The sequence below is a fragment of the Neofelis nebulosa genome, chromosome 12 (assembly GCF_028018385.1).
Source record: "Neofelis nebulosa isolate mNeoNeb1 chromosome 12, mNeoNeb1.pri, whole genome shotgun sequence".
In the NCBI taxonomy this organism is placed as follows: domain Eukaryota; kingdom Metazoa; phylum Chordata; class Mammalia; order Carnivora; family Felidae; genus Neofelis; species Neofelis nebulosa.
Genome location: NC_080793.1, coordinates 94020849 through 94039765, shown reverse-complemented (window position 1 = coordinate 94039765; position 18917 = coordinate 94020849). Strand labels below are relative to the sequence as shown.

Genomic DNA, 18917 nt, shown 5'->3' with positions numbered 1-18917 from the left:
GGAGGTGGACACTGCGGGTCTGAGCATCCCAGTACTGCTGTAGGGGATGGTCACTCAGCAGGGCCCAGGCCAGCCGGACTTGCAGGCCGGGCACCGCTTATCTGAACTGACCCACACCAGGGTGTTGGTGGGGGACAGTGCTTCCCAGAGCCCTCCGCACCATCTCCAGGAGGAAGGACCCCAGAGGGGAAGGGCAACCACTGCAGTTCAGGTGGGAAGGACTTGAGGTTGAGCTTAGCGAGGTGGGGGCAGTGGCAGAGTGACCTTGTCCCTCTCCCCTCCCCCAGCTTCTTCTGGCTGGTGCCTCCCTGCTAAGGGGGGCGCACCTGCCGGGGCAGGAGGCCAGGGGGCAGCTGGCACAGTAGGTTGGCCTCCAGAGGAGGGAGGACTTCAGATGAACTGCTGGCACGTGGGCCAGGTGCCCTGAGGGGCTGCAGGCCTCAGCTGGGCACCTGTCGGGGGTGCTGCTGTGAGGGGCCTGCACCTGGCTTTCCCTCCAGTCTGGCATTCTGTGCTTGAGGTGGCCAGCATCCCCCAGGAGGAGGCTCAGGGGAGGGAACACCTACTGGCCCCTCACTCCTCACTCCACAGCACATGGATGCAGCTGGGAGCGGGCAGGAGAGGGTTGGTTTCCAGAAGGCGGGGAGGAAGGAGCCCTCAGAGCCAGCCCTTCCCCCACGCACCACAGACCCTGACCACTCAGGTGAGTCTGCAGGGCCCAGAGCAAGGCAGTGGCACTTCTGGCCCATCCCTCCAGCCCCTGCTGTCCTGAAGCCACCAGCAGGGCTCCATAATCCTGACTTGGACTGGAGGCCTGGGGGCTCCTTGGGGAGGGGGGGAGGGGGCTCAAATTCTAGGTAATCACTCCCTTTACAGAGCTGACCTGTGCCAGCGTGCTCCTGGCTCCCCAGAAATCTGTCCTCTAGGGGCTCAGCAACAGGAGAGTCAAGGATCCTGTGTGGGAGGGCTAGCTGTTCCCAGGAATCAGGGGGAAAGGGAGCAGGAAGGAAGAAACAAGAGGAAACCCCAGCTGCCCCCTGTCCCTCTGCTGGTGGGGGTCCCTGACCACCTTCTCAGAGGAAGCCAGGCCTGCCTTCACCCAGAGGCTCCCACCTTTTCCCTGGAGGGTCCTCCTGCCCACCTTCTCCCCGAGAGTGATCCCCAGCCTACCTTCTCGCCCAGAGGGGTCCCTTTACCCTCCTTCACCCTGGCCCACCTTCTCTCCAGGAGGGGTCCCTTGGCCCACCTTCTCCCCGGCAGGTCCCCCCACCCTCCTCTTCCCCCAGAGGGGTCCCCCGGCTCACTGTTTCCCCAGCAGGTACTCCCCCCTCCCTCGGAGGGGTCCCCAGGCCCATCTTGTCTCCTGGAGGGGTCTCCCGGCCCACATCCCCGGCAGGTCCCCCTGCCCTCCTCTCCCCCAGAGAAGTCTCCCCCAGCCTCTTCCTACCCCGGAGAGATTCCCCCGGCCCACCTTCTCTCCAGGAGGGGTCCCCTGACCCACCTTCTCACGGCAGGTCTCCCCGCCCTCCTCTTACCCCAGAGGGGTCCACTGATCAACTGTTTCCCCGGCAGGTATCCCCCACTCCTCTTCCCCCAGAGGGGTCCCCCGGCCCACCGTTTCCCCGGCAGGGTCCCTCCGGCTCTCCTACTCCCCCAGAGGAGTCCCCCGGCCCACCTTCTCCCCGACAGATCCCACCGGCCCTCCTCCTCCCCAGGAGGGAACCCCCCAGGCCCACCTTCTCCCCGCGGTCCCCGGCCCGCCTTCCCTCGGCGGGAGCGGCGGCCCAGGCCGGCGGGCGGAGGCGGCGCCACCCGGGGCGCTGACGTAGAGGCCGCTCGGCGGCCGGGGGTCCCTTCGGTGGGGCCGCGGCTCCCCGCCCGCCGCCCCCGCGCGTCCATTCCCTTTTGTGTCCCGCGCGCGGCCCGGCCCCGCGCACACTCGCGCCCTGCGCCCCGGGGCCGGCGGGCGGCTCCCGGCGCGGCCCTGCTCCGCGCGCCCCGCTTTGTGTGGACGCGCCGGCCGGGTGCGCGCGGGCTGTCGTGCGCCCCCGGCCCCGTCCCGGCCCCGGCCCGGCGCGGCCCCCCGCCCGGCCCGCCCGGCCCGCCCGGCCCCGACCCGGAGCGCAGCGCGGGCCGAGGGCGGGCGGGCGGCGCGCGAACATGGCGACGGTGCCCGTGTACTGCGTGTGCCGGCTCCCCTACGACGTTACCCGCTTCATGATCGAGTGCGACGCCTGCAAGGACTGGTTCCACGGCAGGTGAGCGCGCGGCCCGCGGGCCCGGCCCGGCCCCCCGGCGCCCCGGCCCCCGGCCCCCGGCCCGCCCGGCCCCCCGGCCCGGTGCGCGCCCGCCCGCCGCAGGCCCCCGCCGCTGCCGCCGCCGCCGCCGCCGCCGCCGCCGCCGCCCGCCGGCCGCGCGCCCTTTTGTGCCCGGGGCGGGGGCCGGGCGGGCAGGCGCCCCTCGCGCGGCGCACAAAGCGGGCCCGGGGGCCGGGGGACCGGGGAGTTGGGGCGCCGCGGGCCGGGCCGCTGACAGCGGGGCCGCGGGGAGGCCGGCTCCAGGCCCAGGCCCGGCCCGCCGCCTCCCCCGCGAAGTTGCAGGAACTTTCCCCGCGCGGGCCCCGGAGAGGCGCGAGCGGCGGCCCGGACGCCGGCGGCCCCGGCCAGGGGTGGGGGGTGGGGGGCGTCCGGCGCGCCCACCCTCCGCCGCAGCCCCCGAGCCCCCTGACCCCGGCCGGCGCCCCCTAACCCCCCGCGGGGGTGGGTGACAGGACGGCGTCCGTGCGGGTGGGGGTGTCGCGGCTTTGCCGCCTCCTCTCGGGGGCCGGCGTGGTGCCCCGTTTCCCCCTTCTCCGCTCCCGACGGGGACGCCCCCCCTCCCCCGGGGCCGGACTTGACCTTATGCTCTCTGGGGGACGTGGGGTGGGGGGAGGTAAAGCTGGGCCCTTGCCCCGGGCTGTGACCTGGCCCTGCGCCTAGTTTTCAAAGCGAGGCCCCTTCCCACCCAGAAGTAGATGGGGAGGAGGAAGAGATGGTGATTGCGGTGTCCGAACTGCTCCAACAGGTTCTCACGTGTTTGGGCCTGGGCAGGACCGCGGTTGCCCTCCTGGATACCGCCTCAGACCCACCAGGAGCAGGGCAGGGGGCACGGTGGGGGGGAGTGTGTGGTGGCGGCTGGTCCCTGATCCCCCAGAGAGGAGAACCTCCCGCTCATTTTAAGGGTGGATGTTGGGGAGCCAGGCAGCCGGATGTGACAGGACCTGCTCAGGTTGGTCAGCGCCCGGCCAGGGTCCCAGCCCAGTGCCTGTGACAGGGACCCCAGTGAGGAGGGGGCGGGACTCTACCGGGCAGGGACACCACTGAAATCCCCTGGGCCTCCGGGGCTGCCTTCCTGTGGATGCCCAGGGCAGCAGAGCCCCTGCCCCGGGGTGCAAACACTGGACTCCCCAGAACGGTGTGTGTGTTGCTGCTATGCACACCCACCAGCTGGCATCCTCTGCAAGTTCATGGCCGGACCAAGGGTGAGAGCTGCCATCTGATCCTTCAGGGCTCCTCAATTCCAGACATGCTGAGAAGCTGACCCTGAGCGCCCTGGATGCGGAGGGCACTCTCTCTCCTCCCCCGCCCCACCCAGGGCCTGCTGAGCTCCCTGGGTGCCCAGGCTTGGGGAAGGCCTGGAAGGACCTTTAGCTGCCCGGGGGCCAAAGGTCGGGAAGGAGGAAGGCAGGCCAGTTCTGAGCTAGGCTCTGAGATGGGGGGGGTGGGGGGGGAACCCTAGGAGTGAGGGGCAGGCAGGGGAGAAGCTGAGGGCTGGCATCCTGGTGGGTGGCATTTGCTGGACTGGCCAGGGCAGAGTTGGGGAGAGGGATGCATCCTGACACCTTAAAGGGGACATTTGGGGACATCTTCTCTCCTCATCGCCCATTTGTCTCTGGAGGTCCTTGATTTGACCCAACATGAGTACAGGTCCTTCCCTCAGCCCAGACTCCTCTCCACCCACACAGGGTGGCCCTGGCATCTGAAAGGGGCTCTGCTTTCCCTGCCGTGGGCACATTTTCTGTGCATGTGATCGAGGGCCCCTTGCAGGAGTGAGCCCTGAGCTGTAGCATTCCCAGGTGGCTCAGGGCAGGAGCCCGGATGGGGAATGTTAGGGTTGGGATGGGCCTCACAGCCCTGGGCACCCTTTCTCCCTGCCCCTGCACCGACCCCCTCGGCTTTAACGGGAAGGTGTGTGACATGAGCCCTGTGCTTCCCCACCCCCAGGTGCTTTGGGGCTGACCCAAGACTTTTCAGATCCAATGTCCCCTGTATCCTTGTTTACTTTGTATTCAACAGCTCATTTTTTAAAAGTTTGAATACTTTATAACTTTTTATTTTAGAGAATTTTAGACTTAAAGAGTTACAAAAATGGTTCAGTGTCTGTTCACCAGTCACACGGACTCCTCTGGAGTCAGCATCTCACCAGACCATGCTGCAAGAATGGAAACTGAGGCAGAAACACAGGGGCAGTGCTGTGAGCCATAGCACAGACCTCAGCAGGTTTTTCCCCGTACTGTCCCTTTTCTGCTCCAGGACCCCGCAGTGTATTTCACTCTCCTGTTTCTTTCAGAAGGAAACCTCGTATCATTCCCTGAAATAGCGCATTAGTATAACTTGTCGTAGACGGTGCATGTAAAAATAAACATAACCGTTAAAATAACAGGTTCCAACTTGTCCCACCTGTGATCCGTCACGTCCCTCCTGAGCACCTTATTTTGGCAGGACTGGGAAGGGTCTCTGAGGTTGCACACGCTCACAGTGGCTCAGGATTTGCTGGGAGGACTCCAGCGGGCTTGGTGGGTGAAGATGTGGTTGGGGTGGCTGCATTTTAGGGGCAGAACCCTCTCCCGGTGTGTTTGCTCCCAAGCAGCCCTCTCTGCTGTGCTGGGCTGGAAGCACAGGCAGCCAGGAAAGCGGGAGCCCGTGTTGCACCCCATCTCCGGGGCTGGGGCACCTCGGCAGCCCAGCTGGCCTTCACCGCTGGCACCTATGGTGGCTTTGCCTAGGGAGGGATGGAGCGTGTGGCCATCCACCTTCCGAACTGTCTTGTCTGTGTGTCCAGTAGGGAGGGTGGCAACCCATGGGCACCGGGGGCCTTCCTCCTCAATTCAGGTGCCGCAGAGCCAGTGTCCTCCACCCCTACCCACGGGGAGGCGCGTGGCTGCCTGGGCCCGTCGCAGTAGGAGCCACCCAGCGTCTCACCTTGTCACCACCCTGGTGTGAGGAGTCTCTGTCTCTGGGCAGTAGGGAAGATTCTATTAAGGTATCAGACATTCTAGAGCTTCCTGGTGCCCTTCCAGTTGCCTGTTCTGTCGACTCCAAGGGGCTTTGGAGACATAATTGGTAAAGTTGATTTTAAGGAGCTCAAAAGCTGAAGGTGCAGTGCAAGTGCTTTGGTGACAGAAGTTTCACTGACTTCTTGGTAAATGTTTCTGGGCGTGCGTTCTTCATGGGGTGCTGTGCTGGCCGCAGAGGCTCCCGGGGTCACAAGGCAGATCCGTCTCCTCTTGCGGGGTTTCCTCGACCAAAGTCAGACCTGTAGATGAGGAGATCCGTGCCACCCTGGGGGACCCTGTCCAGTCCCGAGGCAGCGCTGTGGGGGCAAGAGCGGGCCAGGAGTCCGCATCAGGGACAGCCAGGGGGTCTGTCTGTCCTGGAGGGGGAGCGGAGGAGTGGAGGGAAATGTGATGGGCTCCTCTGGCTGTCAGGGAGATGCGGGGGACAAGGGCAGGGCCTCACCACTTCCAAGTGAGGGGTGGTGGGCAGGTGGGGGTGGGGCTGCTGTGGGTTCTGGAGTGGATCTCCTCGGATTCCTGCTTGTCCGTCTGTCTGACTGGGTTCCTCCTCGCAGGGTCCCTGTCTCTGTGCTCACCTCCCCGGGGCTGGTTGGCTCTTGTGAGCTCTTGCCATGCCCCCCCTCCCACCCAGCCGTAAGCTTTTTGGGGCAGAGCCACACCTGGGGGTCCACGGCCTCCACGGGTGCCTGGTGACACTGAGCATGGCCAGCGGAACATGTGCGCGTGGAGGGAGAGGAGGGCCCGCCGGGCATCAAGCTTCAGCGTTGCAGCCTCTACAATTAAGTCCTTGATCTGGGGATTCCCAGGTACAGGGGAAGGGGCCATCCACGTGGAGATGGAGTCTCAGTGTGTTTGACACGGTTGGGGAGACGATTAATCGTCTTGGAACAAGAAATTCCCACTGTGTTGAGTTCAAGAACCCCAAGCAGGTGGGGGCAGTATGCTGCCAGCGTCTAGAGGGCAGAGCGGAGTCCCCGTCCCGCAGGCCTAAGGGGGTGACACGGAGTCGGGCTCACTGTAATGGCCAGAGTGTGTGCGTTGCTAGAAGCCGTAGGCTGCAGGCGGGCGTGCCGTGAGCCTCTGGACCGCAGCCGCGTTCATCGGGGTCGCTGGGATGCAGGCCCGACCGCAGGTGGCCTGAGATCGGGCCAGGGTTTCGGGGGGCTTGGTGTGGACCCAGCCCTCTCCCCCGAGACACCCTCTCTCCTGGGCCATCCCCTTGCCTCTGTGCACATAGCACCTGGCTATGTGGCAGGACTTTATTCCAAAAGAACGAGGGGACTGAGGGCGAGAGTTGGCCAGGAAATAACGTCCCTCGATGGAGTGTGCTGGGAGAGTGGAGCTCCTGAAAGTCCTGGTGTGGGGGAAGCCAGCCCCTCGGTTGGCTTCTGAACGGCTGCCGTGGCTACGGGGCTGACCCTCGCGCTGATCTCTATGGCGTCAGGGTTAGATCTCTGGTGGTTCCCACAGTGACCTGGCTGGTCGCTGGGCCGGCCACCTCGCCCTCTCCCTTCAAGCAGAGAGGGGACTCTGGGCTCCTCACACGCGGCAGGTGGACACGTTTGGCCTCAGTTACTCTGGCTCAAGGGCATGAACAAACCCCAGGCACCGGCGACCCCGTGCCTGTCGGCGGCTTCGCAGACACAGCAAGGGTGGAAACGCCTTTGCCAGCGGGAAGCCACTTGTGTCAGGTGGGGACGCTGGGCTCTGTGCTGTGCCCTCTGCATCTGGGCGTCTGCCCCACCGGGCCCGCTCGGAGCCGCGTCTCCGTCTCGGCCGCTCTCCCCCTTGCTCCGTCTTCTTTCCTGCCTGTCTTGGTCCTCAGCTTTTTGGTTTGGTGGTGGGTGACCCTAACCCCGCATTCTGGAATGGGGCTTGGCTCTGAGTCTGTTCACTTTCCCGCAAAGTGCTGGGTCATCTGCAGGAGAACAGAGTTCCGGCCAGTGATTGGCTTTGACCTCAGAGCGTAAGGACTGAAGGTCCTTGTGGTGTTTGTCCCGGCGAATGGAGAAACCAGACTTTTATCTTTTCTTAAAAGTTGGGAGTGAAATTTATATATGGTGGCAATAACTATTTTATTTATTATTTTATTATTTTATTTTATTTTAATTTAATTTTATTTTATTTTTAAGTGTTTATTTTGAGAGAGCGAGAGTAGGTGTGCATATGTTCGTGGGAGAAGGACAGAGAGAGACTGAAAGAGAGAGAGACAGAGAGAATCCCAAACAGGTTCTGGGCTGTTAGCACAAAGCCTGACATGGGGCTCGAACTCATGAACCGTGAGATCATGACCTGAGCCAAAATCAAGAGTCATACTCTGAACTGATTGAGCCACCTGGGCACCACAATAATTATTTTAAAGTGCACAGTTTGTGGCATTTAGTGCATTCAGAATAGTGTGCAATAGTCACTTCTGTGGTTCCCACACATTTTCATCACATGAAAGGAGACTCTGAACCCATCAAACAACAGTCCCCAGCCCCATATACCACCCTCCCCCCCCCCCCCCCCCCCCAGTCCTGGACAGCCATGTGTTTTCTGTGTCCTGATGGATGTAACTGTTCTGGACGTTTCTGATAAATGGGATCATACGATATGTAACTTTTGTGTGTGGCTTCCTCCACTCAGCAGAATGTCTTTGGGTCCATCCAGGCTGCGGCAGGTATCGGAACATGGTTTTTTTATGGCCGAATACTGCTCCATTGGGTGGACGTACCACATCTGTTTGTGCATTCACCTGCCTGCCCATTTGGGGTTTTCCCGCCTGTTTGTCAGTCGTGCCGCTATGAACGCTCGAGTACAAATATTTGTTTGAAGACCTGTTTTCATTTCTTTCGGGAATTGCCGTGTCATATGGTTATTCTGTGTTTAACTTTTTAACTAACCACAAGCTGTTTTCCACAGCGGCTGCACCATTTTACGTTCCCACCGCCAATGTGGGAGCCGTCTGATAGCACTTCATCTTCGCTAACACCTGTTATTTTCCACTTTTCAAATCATGGGTGTCCTAAGGGGTGTGAAGTAGGATCTCATTATTGCTTTGATATACATTTTCCTAAAGGCGGATGGCGTTGAAAGTGGTTAAGCCATCTTTGGAGCAATGTCTGTTGAAACACTTTGCACGTATTTAAATTGGGTTATTTGTCCCTTTATTGTTGAATTGTGAGAGTGCTTTATATATTTTGGACACTTACCAGATACACAATTTGCCGATATTTTCCCCTTCTGTGGACTGTCTTTTCACTTTTGTGGTAACGTCCATTGACGCACAAAAGTTTTCGTCCTGATGACTTCCAATTTGACTTTCTCTTCTGTTGCTTGTGCTTTTGGTGTCATATCTACAAATCCACTGTCAAACCCAAGGTCACGAAGATCTGCCCCTTTGATTTCTTCTAAGAGTTTTAGAATTTTAGCTCTCATCTTTGGTTTTTGATTCAGTTATTTTTTAATATATGATTTGAGGTAGGGATCCAGCTGCATTGGTTTGCAAGTGACTATCCGGTTGTCCCTGACCTATCGTTTAAAGGCTGTTCTTCCCCTACTGAACGTCTTGGTAACCTTGTTGAAAATCATTTGACCGTGTACGTGAGTGTTTATTTCTGGACTCTATTCCATTCCAGGGTCCGCCTGTCTCCCCTACACCACTGCCACGCTGTGTCAATGACTGTAGCTTTGTTGGAAGGTTTGAAACCAGAAATTGTGACACCTCCACCTTTTTCTTTTTAAGATGTCGTTTCAACTTTTCAGGGTTCCTTGCAATTCCGACTGAATTTAAGGATTGGCTTCTCCGTTTCTTCGGAAACTCCTGTTGGGATTTTGACAGGGATTGTGTTGAATCTAGATTGCTGGCCGTGGGTTGTACTGACGCCTGAACAGTATTCCGTTTGCTGATCCATGACCCCCACACCAAAGTGCACCTCACTGGGGATGCCAGCTGACACCTGGAGCTCCTCCTGTAACTCTGCCACTTTGGCCATCGTTTTTGCCTCCCCTTAGAAACCCCGTCAAGCCACAGCCTGGGTATGAATCTCGGGAAGCAGGGCTGAGCGGGAGGGCTGCGAGAACATGCTTCAGGGGAGTATTAGCACATCCCTGGGAGGCACAGGGCTGTCACTGTCCAGGCCCCACCTCCCCATCCTCTGGGCTGACCCGCCAGCGGCTGGAGAGGTGGCTCCCGCAGGAGTGACTGAGGCCCGGGGTCTTGCAGGATGACACTTGGCATCCTGGAAAAATCCAGAAACTGCTGCCTGATCCAGTGTGCCTCCCGGATGAACAGGGCTGGGGAGGGCGTGGGGTGGGGGTGGGGCGCTCCTGAGAGCTCCCCAGACCTTTGGGGAGGCAGCGGTGTGGGGCCTGCTGGAGCCGAGCTGGGTCCGCACTAAACCTCCTGTTGGGAGCTTGCATCTAGTACACAGTGTGAGTCTCCCAGCGGCTGTTCCTGATGGAGGCTTGTGACAGTGGCATGCGGGAGGTGAGGGCATTTCCTTCCACTTGCTGGGAGAGGACCACCCAGCCCCCACTGCGCTGCAGCCAGTGAAAGCCAGTAGTTTCGTGCCACAGGCAGCGAGGAGTTCCCGGACCTCAGGCACTGGTGGCTAGGTGCTGGGCGCTGGGGTGGCTCCTTGCCCGCCAAGCGGGGCAGCTGTCTAGTCGTCCGTGAGCACCTCAGGCAGCGCCAGGCACCCTCATGCTGGGGCACCCAGAGTGCCTGTGCGGGAGGGAAGGTTGGTGGGGAGGCGCCCTGGCATGCGGGCCGGGGGTGCGAGTTCCCACTTCATCCTCAACACAGTAGGATCAGGACGGAGCGGGATGTTCCCTAATGTACATCTGGTTCACCAGGTTCTGTCCCAGTGCTTCAGGCTGTGGGTGGAGGGGCAGGAGGGAGAGAGCCAGCTGCAGGGGCGTGGCGGTGGGGCAGGGGGATGGGGGCCCTGGAGGGAGGGGGACCCTGGGGGGGAGGGATGGGGGACCAATGGGGGAGGGAAAGGGAGAGCAGCGGGGCCACAGATGACAGAAGCTGTGTTTGGAGACTGAACAGTGGACCCGTCTGGGCCTGTCACCCTGCCTGAGCCTCAGTAAGGTCAGAGTTTCCCAGGCACTGCTCCTGCCCTGAGCTCCATCCAGGCTCTGGAGAGTGAAAGAGTGAGCTGCTGTTTGGTCTCACGGCACTGTGTCAGGGTGACCCGTGGATCCTGGTCTGGATGCTCTAGATGCCCGTGTAACAGGCCTGGCCTGGTCCAGGTGTGGGTGGGACCTCTCCAGTGTCCCTGTCCCCGGCAGCCTGGGCCCCTGTCTGTGCAGGCGGCAGGTGTTTGTGTTTTGGTCCCGGGCCCAGGATGTGGAGGTGGACGCATGAGTGACCTGCCCTGGCCCGGGGGTGCATGAGACAGAGGTGGGATCGTGTGTCTAGGGGCCCTGCCACATCTCTTCCCCTTTCCTGAGCCGCAGCTGGGCACGGTGCACCTGGCTCCCGCCCCAGAGGATAGGTACAGGTGCTTTCTGACTGACCTGGGGCAGTGGGGTGTCCGCTGGGCCCCCTCCCAGCCCTGCCGTGTTCTCTCCCTACTCCTCTCCCCAGACTGAAATTTCTGTGGGGCCCCCCAGGCGATGCCAGCAGTGACCAGCGGGGTTCCCCTCAGGGGTGGGTGAGGGACTGGCGGGAGCACGGTCTGCCCTGCTCCCTGCCCTGCCCACTGCCCTGCCCACTGCCCTGCCCACTGCCCTGCCTGCTGCGTTTCCTCCATGGACACTGGGAGGTGGGCGGTGGTGGGATGGAGCGTGCCCTGTGGTCCCCACCGCAAGTGCCGAATGACAGCTGGGGAAAGGAGGCAGGCAGAGCTGGGGTCAGGCTGAGAAGAGACTTCCAGGTAACTGAAACCGACCCCAGACAGGACGCATCGGGGACAGCGTGGCACTGGGGCAGCATTGGCCGACCTGGGCTCTGAGCACGGGTGGAGCAGCACCCCCGGGCGCCCACTGGCAGGTTTGGGGCATGGCTTGGGGGGCACCGTGGTGCCCAGGGGCGGGGCGGGAGGCAGCTGAACTTCTGTGGGTGTATCTGCCATCATCAGGTGGGAGTCTGAGCTTCTGACTTTTCTCGTATTTATTACCGGGATAAGGGACAACTGCTTTTGTTTGCGCACGAATGGGTAGCGGGACGGATTTGCAAGTGGAGCGCTGGGGCCTGGTCTGTTCAGATGGAGAGCGAGTGAGAATTGGTCATGAAAAGCCCGTCTTCTCCCCGGACCCAGCTTGATTCCAACTTCTGGTGCGGAACTCGGGAGAGACTCCTGTCTGTGCAGCACTGTGTTTCACTGCCCCCCCCCCCCCCCCACCTCTCATGCCCTGTGACCTCCGGGCTGCGTCCTGTCTGCCTCCCACAGCTGGCCTCCTGGTTGGCTGTCAGCTCGCTTCTCAGCTTGAGCTCCCGTTTTGTGCAGGGACTGTCCTGGCTCCTGTGGCTGCCGGTGGTGGGGCCCACTGTCCACCCTGCACCGGTGGGGTTTCCTAAGTAACCGCGTGCTTTCGGACGACGTCAGAGAGAGCAGGTCGGGCCTGAGAAGTGAAATGAGAGGCTGCTTCCTCGGGTGGATGGGGGTGCCGTCCGCGGCTGCCTCCTGCTCCGTAGGCCGCGGGCCTCCAGGGCTGCCAGAGGGTTACTAAATGTCCCCTTCCCCGCCCTTTTCGGGGCTGGTGTGAGGTCAGGCAATGTGCTTTTTTTCCCCCCTGTAAACTTTTTATTTTACACTTGTTTTAGGTTTACAGAAGAATTGCAGACACGGCAGCATTTGTGCATGCCCCTGACTCAGTTTCCATGACCGTCAGCACCTCATGTCACTGCCGTGCCCTGGTCACAGCTCCCTGGGCAGCGAGCTCTGTCCTTGTCCTCCCCACCGTCCAATCTCCTCGGCCCCCTGTTCCCAAGCTGGCTTCTCAGACTGACCCCTCTGTGCTGTGATCCTGACACCAAAGACTCTTTATGGCTGGTGCACCATCGAGGAGCCACGCCTCACCTCCCCCTGCTGTGCACTCCCTGCCCCCCCCCCCCCCCCGGAGGGCAGCCTGACCACGGCAGTCCGTGGGGCACTGGCTTCCCTTGGCCCTGATCACAAGGGCGCAGGGTCCTGATGCTTCCCCTTCAGGGGTTCTTCCAGTTGCCAAACTTGTTGTGGGGTTTCGATCTGCTGTTTGGAAAAGAAGGATGTAATTAGACTGGTCTACGGACTGTCCTGTCCTCGGAGAAGCCAACCAAGAGAGCAGCCTGGACCTCAGGCTGTGCCTCTGGGCAGGTGTGTGAGTAGGGGGGCCCCAAGCCCCTCTTTCCCACAGCCTCTTCTTTCAGCCAGTGGTGTTTCTAGATCCTGGGGCGTCCTTGCGAAGGGCCCGAGCCCTTGGTTGGTGTTGACCTCGGGGAAGGGCCCCTGAGCCCATGTGGGGCGGGAAGAGGCAGCTGGATGCCTGTCCAGGTTATCTGGCCAGAGCCCCCTACGCAGGGCCTCTGTGTGACCCAGGGACCTGGCCGGCTCCCAGAGGCCCCTTTGTGGGTCAGGAGCCAGGGTTGCCAGCCTCCTCTGGAGCTGGCGGCCGCCAGAGGCCCGAGGGGGAGGGGTGACGGGGCCAGCCGGATGTCTCCCTCTGGCCACTCTGGGATTGGGGTTCACTTTCCAGCTCCTGTGGGGTCCCTGCCCCCGTTGTGCGGGAGGGTGCTTGCCGTGGGGAGCGTGCAGCCACCACCCGCAGGGCGCACTGCTAGTTAGCAGTGGAAAAGCCTCTTGCAGAGATAGCCCACGGCACTTGGCAGCCTGCCCTTCTTACCTTCCTCAGCGAGAGAATCCTTGAGGCCTTCCCAGAAGTGTGCTGTCTGGGGTGGAAGTCACTGACGCGGCAGGAGTGCGTGCTCCTGCCTCTGTGCTCTCTGGGGGTCCATCCGTATGAGTTCGCCAGGTCCAGTGCGCCCTGCGCAGTGAGGGCTGTGGTTCTCGGAAGCTCTTGGGGTGCCAGGCGGGGTCCCCGATTACGGGGACGACACTGATGCTTAGTGTTCCAAGCACACCACTAGGCTGCAGGTGGCCAAGCCTGGCCAGTGCCCCTCTCTGAGCTCACAGCCCTCAGGCCATGCTAGCTGCTGCTGCTGTATGTCTGGAGGTCTGGTTCGGAGGCCCTGCTCCAGGCCCCACACCCCGCTGTCGTGGCCCCTGGGGGGCTGGGGCAAGGCCCTCCAGGTTTCCATATCCTAATCTTTGCATTTCTTGGCATTTATGGTTTAAAAAAACTGGCAAAGAACAGATCTGAGAATGTTCCAGCAGGACAGGACCTCGTGGTGCACCAGTCTCTGTTCCTTCCAGAGACACAGCCCTGGGAACCACACACCTTGCACCAGGCCACCCCACACACCCTCCAGGCTGATGCCCTCAGGGGTGCAGTGGGTGGGGACTGAGGACAGGCCTCACCTCCCTTGGTCTAGAGTCATATTTCTGTTAATATGACCTTGACTGCTTTTGCTGTCTGGTCAAACTTGTCTTCCCAGCCACCTTGTGGGTCTCTGAGAGGTTACGAGAGGGAAGGTTGCAATTCCCAGAGATTCCGACAGGGGCACTGGCTCTACATCTGCACACAATTGGTTTCCCTAGAAACTGCTGGAGTAGACTCCAAAACCTGCTTCTGACTTTTAAAGGGACCATGCCCTTTATCTGGAGGATCTGTTGCAAATCCAGCGGAACAGGTTTCGGAGTGCGTACAGAGAGGTTGTGAATGTTCCTTTAATCTGTCAAGAACCCTAGACTCTTAGGAAATGAGGTACGTTGTAGCACGCGCACACACACACACACACACACACACACACACACACAGAGTCGTCAGCAGTGATGGTCACCGGGAAATGTTTATGCTGCCACCCAGGAATAAAAGCAGGATTCAGGCTTGCCTACATAGTGTGATAAATATGCCAACGTGCTAAACGGGTTAAGAGAGTTTTCTTCCTGCTGCTTTTTTATACTTTTCTGCACTTCCCAACTTGTTTTCTAGGATCATAATATTGCTTCTTTTTTTTTTTTTAACTTATTTTTTAATGTTTTTTTATTTTTGAGAGAGAGAGACAGAGCATGAACAGGGGAGAGAGAGAGGGCAGAGAGAGAGGGAGACACAGAATCTGAAGCAGGCTCTAGGCTCTGAGCTGTCGGCACAGAACCCAACACAGGGCTCGAACTCAGGAACCATGAGATCATGACCCGAGCCCAAGTTGGACGCTTAACTGACTGAACCACCCAGACGCCCCATAACATTGCTTCTTCTAATCTGAGATAAAGTACGTGGGGAATAAGATTGCCAGAGGCTAGAGACCATTCTGCCCTGGCCCATTTCACAGGCTTTGTGGAATCTGGGTTTGAGGGTTTCCCCACCGCACTCTCACTCTCTCCCGGACCCTGACTCTGGGGTGTCTCCGCCCCTCTGGCACCCCCACTGCTGACGTGACCCCCGGGGCTTGCAGCCCCCAGGGCCCTGCCCAATTTGAGCCCCTCCTGTGAGGGGACCTGAGGGCACATGCCACGGCGTTGGGGGACAGCAGGCTCCCTCTGTCAGGTCCTGACACTTCTATCCTGCCGGCCAGCAGCTCCACTTGAGGGAAGACATGCAGGTTTCGAGGCCTATGGGGATGTGACCCGAGAGGGGCCATTGGGCAGTGCCTGCGGATACGAGCCTCGCCAGACAGGTGGAGGGCATGGCCAGCGTGGTCTCGGTCGGTTCCAGTCCGAGAAGCTGACGCTGCTGTGCAGCTGGGGGTCCTCCTGCTCAGAGTTTTAAATCAGCCCTTGCATGTCCCACGTTGTCTGCGGGCCAGGAGGAGAGTGACCTAAGGTCAGAGTAGGAGGAGCTTTTCAGTTGGACCTATTTCATCTTTATTTCTATAAATAAACATGAACATCTATTCACGTTTATTTATCTTGAGAGAGAGTGTGAGTGGAGGAGGGGCAGGGAGAGAGGGAGACCCAGATTCGGAAGCAGGCTCCAGGCTCTGAGCTGTCTGTCGCACAGAGCCCGACGCGGGGCTCGAACTCACTACGCACGGGATCATGACCTGAGCCGAAGTCAGAAGCTGAACCTACCGAGCCGCCCTGGTGCCCCTGCGGTTACTTGTTTCCCAGCATCCGTCTTCTTGGGTGAGCTGCCCCCAGAGCTTTCTGTCAGGAAGAGCTGCTCCTGTCCTGTTTTTTGGGTCTGGGGTCTTTGCTGAGGCAGCTCCAGGGAAGAAGCCGAGGAAAAGGCAGAACCCGGTATGGAGTGGTGGTTTTGACTTTGAACAGCTGTGAGTGGGTAGAAGCCATGGCAGGCCCCCTTGTTTCTGTCCTCATCCCATGCCAGGAGGGGACTCATGGGGGAGGTCTAGGGCTGACTGCCACGAACCAGGGCCAGACCCACCTCGAGATGCCACCTTGCTCAGGACCCCTGGCCCTGCGCAGGGTGGAGCCTGGGCCGGGGAGGGCAGTGGTGTGATGGCTGGGAGGGAGAGCAGAGGCTGCCAGCCCCGGGGAGCCATTTGCGGGCGTGTGGGTGGGGGTGGTGGACTTGCAGGGCCAACGGAGACGGGGCTCGGCCCCTCCTGTGTGTGTTTGGGATGCTGGAGGTGCTCAAGTGTGTTGGAACCTGCTGGGAGAGTTCCGTGCCGTCCTGCCCCATGAGGGCCCTGGCGCGTCCTTCTGGGGGACTAGAACCTGTCCGCAGGCAGGCAGCATTCAGGTTGTCCTGCTGTGGAGACATCCGTCCCCTACCTTGCTGGGCTCCTTCTGTGCCCTTTCCATGCAGTGTGGGAAGCCTCCATATAGCCCCGCTTGGGGGGTTTGAAGAATGCTATATTCCTGGCCCTCGGTGTTTGCACTTTTCCAAGCCCCTTCCTTCCCTCCCGGGGACAGCATCTCGTCCGGCACCCTCGTCCTCTAGACGCCCAGAGCGAGCTCAGTGGACTGGCTGGTGACCACTCCCCAGGGGCCCAGAGGTCCCGATGCCCTCAGGGGAGGCGGGAAGGCCTGACCCAAGAGGGCGCAGCTCTGGGAACCCCGCTTTCACTCACAGGTGAAAGCCAGTCCCCGTGAACGTGGCCGTGCTCTGCATTCCCAAAACTTGGAGACTTGGCTCCCAGCCCCCCAGAAAGGCCGTGGAGGAGGCACTGGGTGCTTGCAGGCCGAGCTGCCAAGCCCACCCTGAAGCGGCCGGGCCATGCTGGTCCTGGCACCTCTTGGCCGTGACAAGGCCCAGGACGCTGGGCCTGCGGCCAGGGTGGGTCCCCAGCTGGGGAGGTGGGCTTCCTCGTCATCTAGCACAGGGGCCCCAATGGTGGCCCACTGGCCTCTCGAGGAAGCTGCAGCAGGTGCACCGTGGGGGTGTTTGGGCAGCACGGCCACCCGGAGCCCCGGAGGGGGGCACGGGGCAGCGTTGCCCATGCAGGGAGCTTGTAGTCACCACCAGCTGACACGGGCGGGCATTTCCCTGAGAGGCCGCATTCAGTGCTGTCCTGTGTCCTTGCCCTGCCCCCACAGCACTGGGGGTCTGACACGAGCCCCCGCCTTTCCTGTGGGTTCGCACCTGCATCCTTGGAAACGGTTTTTATTATGTGTGCTCTTTGTAAGCGGTTTCATTCGTACCCGTCTTGTAGTGGGTTCGTCCCTCAGCACAGGCCTCAGTGAACTGACCCTGTTGGACACCCTCAGATGTGGTGGGTCCTCGGGGTGAGGCCCCCTGGGAGGACAGGCATCCCCGCGCCCTGCAGGGGCTCCTAACGGTAGGGCGGGCTTGCGCTCAGGCCTGCCTTTTGTGTCCAGGGCCAGTGACGGGAGGGTCAGGTAGCCCTGGTCTGGCTGGAGTGTGGCGGTGCCTGAAGGCACCCGTGAAGGCCCTTCCGCAGCCCTGGGTCAGCCCCTCCACTCCCACGGTCCAAGAAGCGTGCCCCAGTGGGACGGAGGCAGGCCCAGGCTAATTGCAGCCGGGGTGGGGAGCGGGCGGCCAGGAAGGGGAGCAGGAAGCGCCCTGCTCTGTGTTTGAGCACCGCTAGACCACCAGGCACCTGACTGCTGGCCGTCATCTCTGGGTTCCCGGGCCCTGGGCCTGCGGAGGCACGGAAGGCCGCAGCTGGGGCGGGTGGGCCCAGTCTTCCTTCAGTGTGTTGATTTGGTGAAGATCAGCCAACTCTGGACGTAAAAAAGTCAGTGTTGCAGATTGCTTGGCCCTTCCAAGGGGCGGTTGTGTGCGGCTGGAGGGTCTGCCCGGCCCTGAGAATCAGTGACTTGCAGCCAGTCCTGCCCGGCGTGTGCTTCTGGGTGCTGAGCGGGCCGTGTCCCCGTCCACTCATGCTCATTCCCTGTCCCGCCGCGTGCCGCGTGCTGGGGGCTCCGGTCCACTTTCCTTGAACCGAAGTGTTAGACAGATGTGTCTAATTTGCTGCTTAAAGTGTTGGTGGAGTTTTAGATTTTAGCGTCATTGTTCATTCCCAGAAGTTCTCGTTTTGCTGAGTTGTTTGATCATTTGTTTCTTCCCGTGCGTGTACGAGTGTGTGTCGCACTTCGGAATCCTCGCTTTCCTGCGGCTGTTCACGAGGACTGTGTGTTCCGTGAGGTGGTGACATGGCTGTCTTGTGTGACGTATGAGGGCTCAGTCCTCCTTTCCCTTGGGTAGGTGGACCACCTCCCGAGTTTGGAAATTTGAGCTGGGGTCTGAGGCATGTGCGTGCTGCCCCTTGGGCAGAAGCCTCTGGGATGGCCCCCCCCTCCCCGCCACTCCCCTCCCCGGCCCACGGCCTGGCCCTGGCACCACCCCCCCCCCCCCCCCCCCCGCAGCCTCCAGCCGGCAACCGCCAACCTTCCTGCTTCGGGGCCTGCCCCAGATGGCCTTCCTGGGCCCACTGTCCAGCCTCCCACAGCCTCCTCCGAACGAGGCCCGGCAGCCCACTCCCACTCCCAGGGCTGCCCTGGACCCAGCCAGAAACAGGTCCCCGTGTGGTGGCCTCACATCTGCCGGGCGTGCTGCGCACAGTCCCTTGGTTGGTGGCGTTGCCCCCTCAGGCCTCCTGTGTATGCAGGAACACGTGTTTGGGGCAGAGTCCAGCAGATGGCCGTTTCGGTTAAGGGTCCAAGACGCATTGTGTGGCTCACCTCCCAGGACGTTGCCCCTCAGGGGCGGCTGCCGCGCTGGGCAGATGGGCAAGGCCCCGGGAGACCCAGCCGTTGGGTTGTTCAGCCGCCTCCCCTCCGAGGCCCCCGTGTGGGCGCCCTGATCATGTGGCACAGGTGGGGCATGGCCCCACTAGCCGCACCTGCTCCCCTGCTCCCAGGGCAGGAAGAGACCCCCGGCTCCTAGCTGGGGTGGGTGTTTCCAGCTGCAGAGCACTGAGCATTCACAACCACGGACACAGTCTGTAGCTGTTCCTGAGAAGCCGTGGTCCCCGCAAAACCCTGCTGGTGCTGGACTCCTCCTGCCCACACAGCTGAGGTCATGGACTGTCGCTTGTGCTCCCCCAGGCCAGCCCTCGCTTGCGCTTCTGGGGACTGGCCAGCTGGGATCTGACTGCACCCGCTGCCCAACCTTCACATGCAGG

General features: G+C 61.1%; 1 protein-coding gene across 1 annotated transcript in view; it reads left to right on the top strand.

Annotated features, from left to right (window-relative positions):
* The first annotated feature begins 1845 nt into the window (after positions 1–1845).
* PHF2 (PHD finger protein 2) overlaps positions 1846–18917 on the top strand; it is a 76112-nt gene continuing 59040 nt past the window's right edge. The window contains exon 1 of the mRNA XM_058695948.1: positions 1846–2258. Coding sequence (XP_058551931.1) covers positions 2161–2258 — 98 coding nt within the window. The 5' untranslated portion in view covers positions 1846–2160. The remainder of the gene's footprint in view (positions 2259–18917) is intronic.